Genomic DNA, 12325 nt, shown 5'->3' on the forward strand with positions numbered 1-12325 from the left:
CAGTTCATAACTGCACTCCAGAAATCACAAAAAGCAGAGTTAGCTTTGTGTGAAAAAGTGTTACAGTTATCTTAGCAGTCTTAACATGCTTTGCACATGGGCAAAGAATGACAAAAGAATATTCCTTTCTGGAAATCACAGCCAGCACAGACTGTGACACAGTGCAGAACCGGGGTTAATTGACCCAGCAGGATACATTCATACCTTTATTTACTGTGACATGGGAATAAATGGTAGAGTTTCACAAAGGCAAGTACTGAAATTAGACTAGAGGGAGAGGGAAAAATAAAAGGGCCCTACAAAGTATGAAGGTTTTTTGATTATTCAAAGTGCTTTAAGAGCTATTTTAGTACCAGAAAGTTCCCAGCCATAGATTTATCACTCTGGGGAGGCTGAAGAGATGCTCAGAGAACTGTGCAAAACCATTGGCAGCCGTATTGCTCCAGAAGTGCAGGTGCAAAATGCAGTTTAGAAGAAAATCCTCTCTACCTCCCTCTGACATGTTTCAACATCAGGCCTAATACAGAGAGGAGTCCTGTGTGGCTTCAAGCAATCCTGAGTGCAACATATGGAGGAGCAGCAGAAGCAGAGCCCCTCCAAGCCTCCACTGCCAGCCTAATCATTATAATAGTTTCAGTTTTTTCAGGGGATCCATTATGCAGAGATCTCAGTAGCTTGTATGTAGCTCTGTAATTACCTATGCATCCTCTTCCCAGTCCAGCCCTACATCCCCTCAATGGCTGCAAGACAGATGGTCCTTTGGAGCTGAGATACTGAATTAAAAATGTGTCCACCAAAAGCACTGGTTCAGCAACTACTAAAATAATTTTGTAAATTTGTCTCACTTTCACTTGTTGGCTCCTGGAAGCAAAGAAATTAAAATCTTTAAATCAGAACTAAAACTAGTTTTAAACTAACCACCACAGGCTTGTTTTGTTTTGTTTTGTTTTGGTTTTGTTTTGGGGTTTTTTTAATCACATCTTGTTCTTCTTTCTTTCACAGAAATCAAATCCACTTACTCTGTACAAAGTGGTTCTTCTCTCTCTTTCATTTTTGTTATTATTTTTATCCATTCAATGGTTCACATGTTTGGCTCAACTCAAAATATTTGCTACAGTTTGCTGGGTTTTGAGCTGCCATCACGCCAAGAAATCAGTTGTTTGTGCCATTCTGCTGGGTAGGGGAGCTCCCTCCCAGATGGTTTGCAGACCCTGTGGGGGCCAAGGCAGCTTTGCACACCAAGCAACACATCTGAGGCAGCAGCCCAGCCAAGACCTTCTGCAGATGTAAAGGAAGCTATCTCAGAGGGAGATTTTTCTGAGTCTGGCAGAAATAAATTAATCTGCGAGACTGGGCAGGTGTCAGAGTGAAGGTGAGATAAAGCTCAAGGCTGGGAGTTCAGTGACTCAGGGCAGTGGCTGGAAACAGAGCCTGGGGTAGGAGCACACAGCTGAGGTGTGTTATAATAAGCAGAGTTATTACTGAGCTAAAGGTCTCTGTTCTCACGGGGCTGACCCGGGGCTGGAGATGAGAGGTGTGCTGCTGAGTGCTTTGCACAGATGATTATGCATTTTTATTCACTCTTTCCACACCTGCACAGTAGTGTGAAGCTGTAGAGTTCATGAGTCCTATGGGCCCTTCCCCATCACAGCATCCATGCTCCAGATTTTCGGTTGCTGAGCTATTATTTACCTCCCCTGTCCTTGTGTCATCCTGCTTTTCTGTCCCGGTTCAATTCTGTTCTGCCCATTAGGTGACATTTTCACAGCAGTAGCAAAATAGGTAGAGTGGAAGGATAAATGAGATTTTTTCCAAGTGGTAAATACCTGCTCTTCAGAAAGCAATTTGTCTTCTTGCCCCCACAGGAAAAGGTAAAAAAAATAGCATCTTTCAAAAAGGAAACACTTTATTTCATTTTGTCTTTGCCTCTAATGTTTTCATTTAAGGTTTCAAAAAAAGCCTTTAAAAAGGCATCAGAATAACCTCCAAAGCTGACTGGTAAACAAAAGCTGCTAGCAGAGAAAATACAGTGGACCAAACATGAAACTGAGATTTGGTTCCTCTGTTTTCAGGCACAACTGGCTTCTCATCAGGGAAGTGCTGTTCACACATAACTTCACCAACCAGCTGTACCTGTGCAGTCTGGTCTTTCTCTTCATTGCACCATTCTGTGTTGAACACTTCAGGCTAAACTCATTTCTGGTGTTGATCCTCTTGAAGATGATGAAAGGACCAATCTGTCCTATCACATATCAAGCCAGGGTATATTTTAACTGGTTGTATTTAGGTTACAGGTTATTCTACTAAAGTGTCTTTCAGCCATAACAGACACAGGAGCAGGTTCTTCTCCAGTGCAAATACTAATAACTTCAGCTATGGACTGAAGGGTTAACATAGCACAGAATAATTTTTAAATGTTATCAGGCCTCAAAAATTAGCTGCCCATAGGAGGGTTCCCCCCTTTCATGATACGCTTAACTAAGAAAATACATCCTGTGTTTATTTTTAAAGTCCACAGCACTTAAAACTGCATAGCTTTTCTCTTCACATAACTGCAGATAGAGTAGCTCTTAGATAGGTAGAGTGGGGGTACAAAAACCAGGCACCATTATATGGCCAAAGAAACCCTGGAAATAAAATCCTCCTGCCTGAATTTTGAGCTGAGGGAAGGACAGAGCTGGGGGCAGCCAGTCTCCCTGCTGAAAGCTAAAGCTAAGCTTTAGCACTTGGTGGAAGTTGTCTTGCTAGTCAGTAACCTGTGCCATCCCTTCTGCTGTCCCACTTCCTCCACCAGCATTAGAGCACCACTCTCAGCAGTGGGTCTTCCAAATCACAGCCTCAGAAGTATTTATTCTACATGTGTTCATTTCCTCAGAGCTGTGAGGGACATAACAAAAAATGTGAAATAATCTTTGCATGTGCAGTCTGTCTCTCATTTTTCACCAGACATTTACAGCACCCTCATCACACTAACTGTATCCACCTGACATTTTTCTAGAAGGTAGAAGAAACTCATATTTTAAAAAAGCAGTGACTTGCTTGGTGACCCAGCAGTAAATTAAAATCATCATATACAATGTGTATGAAATAGAAAATCGAATTTTGATGCAACAAAACTGACAGTTCCATTTAACAGAGAATAAATGAATGCAGACTCCTGTGGATGAATGACTGATTTAAAGAGGCTCTGCTGATTTTCCAAGATGAGAAAGCTGATCAAAAGAAAATACCTGTATTTCCATGTGACAAAGGTTGTACACCTATTCCAGTGAAATTAGGCTTAAAAAGTATTATATCACAGACACTGGCACTTTTTTCTCATTTTGCTGTGATTTTTTAGAGAAAGCCCAAAGTCTGAACTCTCAAAAATATCTGAGTGTAGTAAATTCCAGTTATTTCAGTGGAACTGACGCTGAACTCAGTGCTTGCACAGTCAGATCTATCTGTGCCATCCAGGTGTGCTGTCTGAGACAGGAGAGGTTTCATTTTGCACAGTATATATACCATATACACCATTAGCATAGGTATGCTGTGAAACAGGAAGGAGAAGTTATTACTGTGTGTTTACACATGTAGTATTGTACTTATACTCAAAATACCACAATTATAAATCAAGCCCTTCTGCCTGTACCCCCTGATTTTGACAGGACAGCAGCTGGCACCAAAAAAAAAACCAAAATAACTTAATAGGCAAAATTCAGGTTTTTTCCCCCCAAAGTCTGGTTATTCACATGTGAAGAAGTCTGAGAGAGAAGCTTTGGATTACTTGTTTCCCATTTGTGCATTAGTTGCTCAGTACACTTAGGGAAAAGAAAGTCCTACAATTATGTCCTCTCAGAAAAGAGTGGTTCTGCAAGTATTGCTATAGAGTTTCCCTTTTCTATAGTTTCTAACACAAACCAGGGAAGGTCACATTCAAACTGCACTAAATAGTTGTCTTCATTCCAGATCAGAGGATTAAGCTCAGGTTTAAAATTAAATGTAAATTACAAATAAGTATTCAGAAAACGTTAATTAAAAGTATTACGTTCCTGACTCATTTATTGCTCAGCAAGGGTTCCTAAGTATCTTAGCTGGAGAAAGGGGCCATTCACATTCCTCCTTTTTTTTGACCAAGTCATTGTACATGTCTTAGGTTATCCATTTGCAAGTTAATGTAGTGCTGAAGCAAAGGTTTTCATTTTAAAGAAGTAATATTTCACAGCAAGATATGTTCCTGCAAGATGTAAAACAATCTTTTTCTAAAGCACTGGGAGTTAATCAGCCTTTCTCTCCATTGCTACAGAGAGGATTTGAATGGCATAAGATGCTGATTGCTTAGATCCCAGAGTCTATAGAAAACCCAATACGATTACATTTTCCTCCCTTTGTTATCAGAGTTTATTGTATCTTGGTGTTCAGGTTTTAAATAGTGTTCAAGTAAGAAAAATAAATTAGGAAAAAGGTATTTTCTGAGTCTTCTGAATAAAGATGGCAGTGCATCAAAGCCCCACATGAATGCTGTGAGATGCAGCTTGCAAATGAGTAGCAGGGGGATCATTCCCTGTCCCTGTGTGTGCCTGGGTGCATTTCACCCTCTCAGGGAGCAGAGCACTGCCCTTGCTGAGCCAGGCTCCTGCAAGGACTCACACCCAGAGTTTTGGGGAGCAGAGCACTGCCCTTGCTGAGCCAGACTCCTGCAAGGACTCACACCCAGAGTTTTGGGGAGCAGAGCACTGCCCTTACTGAGCCAGGCTCCTGCAAGGACTCACACCCAGAGTTTTGGGGAGCAGGGCTCTGCCCTTACTGAGCCAGGCAAGCTCTCACACCCCGAGGGTCACACTGGTGGCAGTGCTGCTCCTGGCCCCCTCTCAGCATTTCTCTTTCACATCTGATCTTTATAGTTTCCATACTGGAGCAATTTGGTTTGCTGAATTCTGGAAATGTCTCCAGTTAAAATGCTAGTGTATTAACCTGCTGTACTGAGTCTCTTTTGTTTCTCTTTACCAGAGTGCTGCTTGCCAATTTTTATGACTACAGCAGATTTTACTATTCAAACAGAACCAGATGGAACACCAGTTCAAAGAACATGTCAGAATTAAATATTTCTTTTTTAATTAGTTGCTTCTGATTTATGCAAAAAAAAATTAACATAAGAGTGGGAGAATGTGCCATGAATCCAGATGCAACACAGCCCACACAAGCATTATCTTTTCTCTGTCAGAGACACAGAAGCTTTTTCTTTTATTCTTTTCTTGTCTTTTCTCTTTTCCTTTATGTTTCTGGATTTCATTTTTCTTATGCTTTCTGCATCTTTTCCTTCTTGAACCGGCCTCATAATGATGACTGAGGTTCTCTTATGTTTATCAGTCATACTTTTTCACCATTATCCTAATTTTTTTTCTATAGAAACTGTCTGATCTGCTTCTGAGAAAAGTTACTGTACTTAATCCTGTGACCAACTTGATAGCATCCTTTGACTCTATTCTTTGTTTTCAGTTGGGGCAATCTTTACACTTAGGTTTTTTTCTTCTGCAGAAAGGGATTTTAACAGAAGGTGAGGATTGTGAGGAATATATATTTCAGCTGCTAAAGAAAGGTTCATTTCCCTTTTGTTGCCAAGCATTCTTATGTCTTTGGCTTGAATGTTTGCTCATCTCTTCTTCCATGCTTCCCCATTTTTGCCAAGTCACATAAGCATCAGTTTAGTAAAACATGCTGACTGGGGACAGTTGTTAGGCACGGACTACAAGCTGAGCATGCCATTAGCTGCTTTCCCTTTTGGGGCTTTCAGGACATTGCTGTCAAGGTCAATGAGAAAGACTTCAGTGACTCAGGAGAGATCTTAATAAGAGCAATATTTTCTCCCCACTTTCTTTATGGAGCTGCCACAAGTATCACTGGGAGTTTGACACAAATATTGGAGGTAGTTTACAGGCTTAACTATTTTCACTTAAATCCAGGATGAATATTTACAACCTGACATTAATCAAGGAGTTGTGTTCTTGTAATGACTACTCATTTCAAGAAAGAAGACTTTTGGAAGTAATTTCCCAACCAAATTAATTAGACTATTCTCAGGATTTCTACTGGAGTCTGTCCCATTTTTACTTAGCATTACAACCTAAGAAATTAAGGAATTAAGTCATAGTTGTATACACCTCATGAGAAAGCATGATTGGCCAAATCAACAGCAGCATTAAGAAAATAGATCAACTCTTGCTTAATTAAATATTTGACAGAACAGGGAAGCGTCACAACAGTTAATCTGACTCAGAGCACTGTATGCTATCTAGGGAAATGACACGGCTCTCTAAAAATATTTTCTTTGGTATGTTGTGTCAAGTGATGGATTGTACAGCTTTTCAAGCCACAAGAGATGCCCACAACAAAAAGCTTCCTGTTGTTAATCAAACTCCAGCACTCAGTACTTTATTTTCTCAGGCTGTTGAACAGACCTACAGTAGGAGTGTTAAAAGCTGGCAAAACTGCTCCCTTGCTACAGCTCCCTCAATGACTGTATTTTATTTAACAAGGCAGATAGATTTCCATTCTGAAGATAAGCTATTCCATGCTACAATCTAGTTATGTATGGCAACAGGAAGCAGCAATATTAATTTCAAGCCGTGTAGCTGTGTGTCATTCTTTATCCAGCAGTTTGCTCAGGTTTGCTATGTGAAGCATTGTGCACAGCTAAATGTTATTTTTTTCCTTCTCCTTAACTGGTCTTAAATAAAATGCATATGCCTCTACTTGCATATCTCTGCCTTAAAAATGTATCACCCACCTGCATTTTTTGGAGACAGTAGTACAGCAATAAGAATATTTCTCCTGAATGCTAGGAGATATTGTGGAATAAATAGAAAGGAAGTAATTCATATGTAGAAGCAGCTAGTGCCCTGCAATATGCTTCTGTAGGAAATAAAATTGTTTTAGAAATAGGAACAAGTGAGACTTTTTTGGAAAAAAAAAAAAAGTTAACATTTCTCTCCTGGAAAAAAAAATGCAGACTTGAGATGCTCCTTACTTTTTTGTAAGTAAGGGGCCCATTCCTATAGGCAAGTCTGCTACCAGACTTGCATTTTCAAATAAAGATGTTCACCTTGCAGCACAGGCAACTATCAAAGGCTGTGTTTTCAGATAAGGCCCTTAAGCATCATTTTCCAAGAGAGATATGCTTCTTAATCTAAATGAAAGTGAAAATTTGAAAAAAAAAAAGAACTTGAAATATGCTGCCGTTAGTCAAAGCTGAAACTCTGGTCATGAAATTGAAATGTGAAGATTTCAGGTTTGGCGACAGCTGCCTATCTCAGATCACAGCCATAAGGCTTGCAATAACTTACAAAATCGCTTGCATTTTCTAAAATAAATACCAGATGTTTGTTTATCATATGTGCAGAACGTTAAATGTCAAATAATTGCAGGGAAATGCATTTGATGTTCATCTTCAAAAGTACCATATTTCAACACCACATCTCTTCACAGTCATTCTAACATGAAACACAAGTTCTTGAAACAAAAAGGACCAGGAAGGCCAAAAAAAAAGCTAGTTATTAAAGACTTATATTGCAATCATAGCTGGAGTAGCCTGAATCTGAAAAGAATGGGTTACCTCTGGTCATGTTAACACTTGGAGACTTCTTGGAGGGGACATACTGGGTTGACTGGAACTTACTCAGAGAGGTGGGCTCTACAGACATAATCCTCCAAGATGCAAAAGAATTCCTGTCTGGTGACACAGCTGTTCCAGAGCTATTACCCTCTGCACTGATTTTCCTGGGAAAAATAGAGAAGAGCTGTGTCTTATCACAGCTACACTCTGGTGCCTTCAGGTTCCAGTTGCTACTAGCAATTGATATGGTTGAGCTTCAATTCTGAACAGTCCCAGTGACATTTAGAATCTGTGTTTTATGGACAACTTTTTGCATTTTATGGAAAGCAAAGTTTCAAAAAACATTGGAACAAAAACAAAATGCATCACAAAGTGATTAATGAGGGGGAGCTTAACAGCCCATTGAAATGTGTCATGCAGTTTCCGAGGTAGTCTTCTACATAATTCATTTCTATCTCTTACTTAGAGAAGATTACTACATTTAGAGCTTAATTTGCAAACATATTTAGGCACCTCAGAGGGGTGCACAGTGTTGCAATTCTGTTTGCATGCACCTGGAGAGGAGCAGTTCCCCTCCAGAGGCCACTGCACAGAACTGTCAAAGGGAAGTAAATGCCTTAAGCCCCAGCTCTCTCCTGGACCTTTTCATGGACACAGAGCTAGTACTAAAAATTCCAAGAGATCCTTCTGCTGCTCTGCTCTTTAATCTCACCTTTCTTGTTTGCACTGCTTCTTTCTCACAAAACACCAATGGAGAAATGTTATTCTTCTTTCCTCTATCAGGTTGTGAGCAAACAGCCCCTGGAATGCAGCAGGTCTAGGGTCACAGCTTGCTTTTGCAAGGGGTTTAAAACTGTCCTGAACACTTGAGCTGTCAGACTCCAGGCACTCCAGGGGAGTACTACTGTTGACATAGTTCCAGTTTTCAAGAGCACATAAAGATTTGCTGACCTGAAGAGAGAGCACATCTATGTGTAGAGAGATGTGTTCCCTAACAAAGAGAGCCCTCCTTCCTGCAGTAATGTCTTTTCTTAGTTACTGGAGCTCAGGAGGGCTAATGAGGTTACATTTCCTTCCTTCCTTATAGGCAATAAATCAGAAATCCTCTCAGAGTCTCCCTCTCTCCCAGTGAGAGAGCTCTGCCAGGTTTTAGGCATGAAAGTACATGTCTGAATATGTTGTATGTTTGGGATTTAATCCTGGGCGGTAAGATGGATGCTCAGTGCCCTGGAGTTAAGAAGGTGTATTGAATCCCAGCTGGGACCAAGCAAAATTTGGGGGCCTGAAGTTTGCTGACAGGACAAGCCTGAGGCCAGAATGGTCAGTGACTGGTAGCAATTGTTAAGTTAGGCATCAAATAATCAAATCTCCCTAAGCCACCAATATTAAATTTTAACTTGGCTTCAAATACCTAGAACTCTTGTAGTAGACCATTGCTTGACTTTATTCACAATGAAGTACTTACTGTATATTAAAAAGCCTCTACTAGAATAATTTCAAATCAGTTGGAATGGTACAGGCTTGGGACCCTAATCATTTCAAAACTGAAGAGCTGTTTCAAATTGTAAGAGAAGCAGATCATTTAAATAACTTAGCTCTGCGCTCCCTCAGACTTCCAGATTTTCAAGTGCACTTCAGCCTGGAAGTGAATGTGGTATTGGACATAACTCAGTGCAGCACACTTTACAATCAGCAGAGTACAGCTTGGAGAGCATTTGAAGTTAAGCTGAGATTGCTCTGAGCAATGATGCCCAGATTCCCCCATTAACTTTCAGATTGCAACAATCTAACATCTGAGACTCTCCAGTTGCTTTAAATCGCTTGATTGTTTTTGTGAGGTGGCGCTGGGATTTTTTTCTTTTTTTTTTTTTTTAAGGCTGAAATTTCTTTATCACAAAAAACCAAAACGTTGCAGTATTTCACCCCTGAAGACAGGGGCTAAAATGTTACATACAGACTTTATGAGCCTTCCAAACTGGGGCAGGGGCTTTGCCCTGAAAGCCAGTTCTATCTGTCACACACAAGGCTGCTATTCTTGTGTTGGAGAGCTCCAAAATGCCTTGCATATGACATGGCACTGAGAGAGCAGGCACTGTCCTCAATAGTGCTTCCTTCAGCCTTTTGAGAGAGAATGTTGATTTAACTGTTCCAATGCCTTTGGATATATGACATACAGGAAAAAGGATGCCTGTGGGGCACAGGACACATATTCTGTATCCTACATACTATGGAAATAATGAAAAAGCCTGGGACATTCACAGGGCCATTTACTTGAGAAGGGTTAATTCAACCTAATATTATCCTACTAAACTCTGTACTACTGAAGTTAAATTACACTGATTAATATTTTGTGAATAGTTTCATTTTATACTGAAATGAAATTACGTGCTTTAGGAAACAAAGAGAAGGCTCTAGCTGCAGAAAAAGAGAGTGAAGAATTAGATTTTAATTAGTTTGTTGTTATGTCTAAAAGTGGGCCATAAGGAAATGGCAGAGGTTTCAGAACTGTGGTCACCAACCTGACTGTGAGAAAGTCTTATGCCCATTTTCAGCTATTTGGCAGCTGGACTTGTGCACTGGGATAAGGGTTTCTTTTGCCAGCAGAATTGAGTAGCCTGTATTCCTGCACCCCACATCATTCTCCCAAATATGTTGTTACTTTGATACCACATGATGAGCTAGATAAGGAATATACCTGGATGAAAAATAAAAAATGTGGGAGAGCAAGGTTAACCTAAATCACTTGTCCATTTATAATGGACAATGTACTTCCACAAGAGAAGAAGAGAGAGAAGAGAGATGACCTCTAGCACACACTCATGTTCATTTCTACAGCAGGTTCAAAATGACATTGTTTTCTAATGATGGAAGTTCATGGCATTTGATAGTGGGAACAGAATTACTGCACTTGTGCTCATGCTTCTTTCTGTTTTCCTCAAATATGTCATACAGTACTAGCAACTAATTTACCTTTTTCCTAACAAAATCATACAGTGATTTGTAATAATTTTTGTGACCAACTAATATACATTTGCAAGTGACGATCTTCTGGGTTTTAGCAGAATTCTTGTTATCATTCCCTAAGTGCACAATTTTGACATTATCCTAGTAAATTCCATCCTATTTCTGCTGCTGCAGTCCTCAGGGTCATTCAGTTCTCACTGCATGAGTCTCCTCTGTGTTGGCAACACCTTGCAGCTCAGTGTCCTTAGGGAATTTCATTAGCATCTATGCAAGTGCTTAATGAAAGTATTAAGTAGGGCTGTTCAGCAGACTGGTCCTCGAGGAATTTCTCTGCTAACTCCTCTGCAGTCTGGTGGTTCCCACTCACACTGATGGTGTCTCTGGTTCCTCCCTCGCAGAGGAAAGAGAATTCTCTGGTGTGTGAATAACATTCCCGGCTAATTAGGCAAATTTTCCCATCTTCTGTGATGATGCTGTTTACAAAAGAGGAGATTATGTCTATCTTATTGTCAACAATATTTTGCAGCTTGATTTTTATAAAATCTTTATTATTTTTGGAAGACAGGATGAGGTAGAGAGTGTGCCACTGCTGCAATGTTGTTATGCTCTGAACCAGTTGTCTTCACATTCCAAATTATTCTCTACCACAGGTAGACCTGGGCCTTCTTCGCTTTGTTTCTGGAATTGGGACCCAAGGAGCCATCTCAAAAGAAACAAAGAAAGAATATTATCTGAAAACATACCGTGTAGATGTCAGCTCCAATGGAGAGGACTGGATTACACTGAAGGAGGGAAACAAGCCTGTTGTAAGTTTTTTTCTTTTTTTGTCTCTCTTCAACTGAGAAATAGTCTGTTGAACTATTTAGTTGCTATCATCTATTTTAAAAAGAGGGAAAAGCTTTAGTCAGCACTGTTTCCCAAAGCCAAAAGCCAGCTTATGTCTCAGTAGTAATGGGCCACAGAAATTGTTTATGCAAAGCCTAAAGCAGCTGAAAATGGTGTAAGGTGATGTCCTATCTATTGAACTTACAATAATTAGAGTAATTTTGTGTCTTTTTCCTGGACTGTTCTGCTGTTTCCCTGTTTCTCAGAGATTTTCTATGTGACCTTGAGAAAAGCATTATACAGGACTTTTCAAAAAATGTGTCTGTCCATTATCTGCAGTGAAGCTCTGGATATGCAATGTGTCAGTGCCTCAGCTCCCTGTGCACAGCCATGCAGGACTTCCAGCAAGTGATTAGTGGTTTGTTAGACTTCCAAGTATCTCAGTGATGGGGGTCATGCAGACAGATGATTAGGCTCATCTTTCCATCCTTATAGATTTTTATCACTTTTCCATTTATCATCAGATTTGCTCCCTGTGACCTCCCATTGAAACAGCTTTAGACACTCATAAGAAGAATTGTCATTATCCGCTACTGTGAGCATAAAGCTCATTACTGAGAAGTCAGTTCTGCTCCAGCTCTCACATGAATAGCCCCAGTGAGGCTGTGCCTCCCTTCCCACCTCACTCAGGATGTGCCTGAGAGCAGCATCCCCAGAGGCTGCCAGGGGCTGATGCAATTGGAAAAGTTTTGTGGCACCTCCTTTCAAAACAGCTTTTTTGTGACCCTTCTGTAAAGGCACAGAAGAGCTGGGCAATATCAAACTCTATCAGTGTAACCCTATCTAGCTCTAAATATTTGGTTACTGGTTTGTCCCTGACTCGTCTGTAAGTGCTATGCCAAGTCCACTACATTTATCTAATCAATGTGGCAGCAGTGTTTAACA

At 40.3% G+C, this 12325-nt stretch overlaps 1 protein-coding gene across 4 annotated transcripts in view; it reads left to right on the forward strand.

The window, feature by feature from the left end:
* NRP1 (neuropilin 1) overlaps positions 1–12325 on the forward strand; it is a 114201-nt gene that overhangs the window by 69377 nt on the left and 32499 nt on the right. For all 4 annotated transcript variants that reach the window (XM_079300252.1, XM_079300253.1, XM_079300254.1 and 1 more), the window contains exon 8: positions 11206–11361. In XM_079300252.1, coding sequence (XP_079156378.1) covers positions 11206–11361 — 156 coding nt within the window. The remainder of the gene's footprint in view (positions 1–11205; positions 11362–12325) is intronic.

This window comes from Erithacus rubecula (genome assembly GCF_903797595.1).
Source record: "Erithacus rubecula genome assembly, chromosome: 3".
Lineage (NCBI taxonomy): Eukaryota > Metazoa > Chordata > Aves > Passeriformes > Muscicapidae > Erithacus > Erithacus rubecula.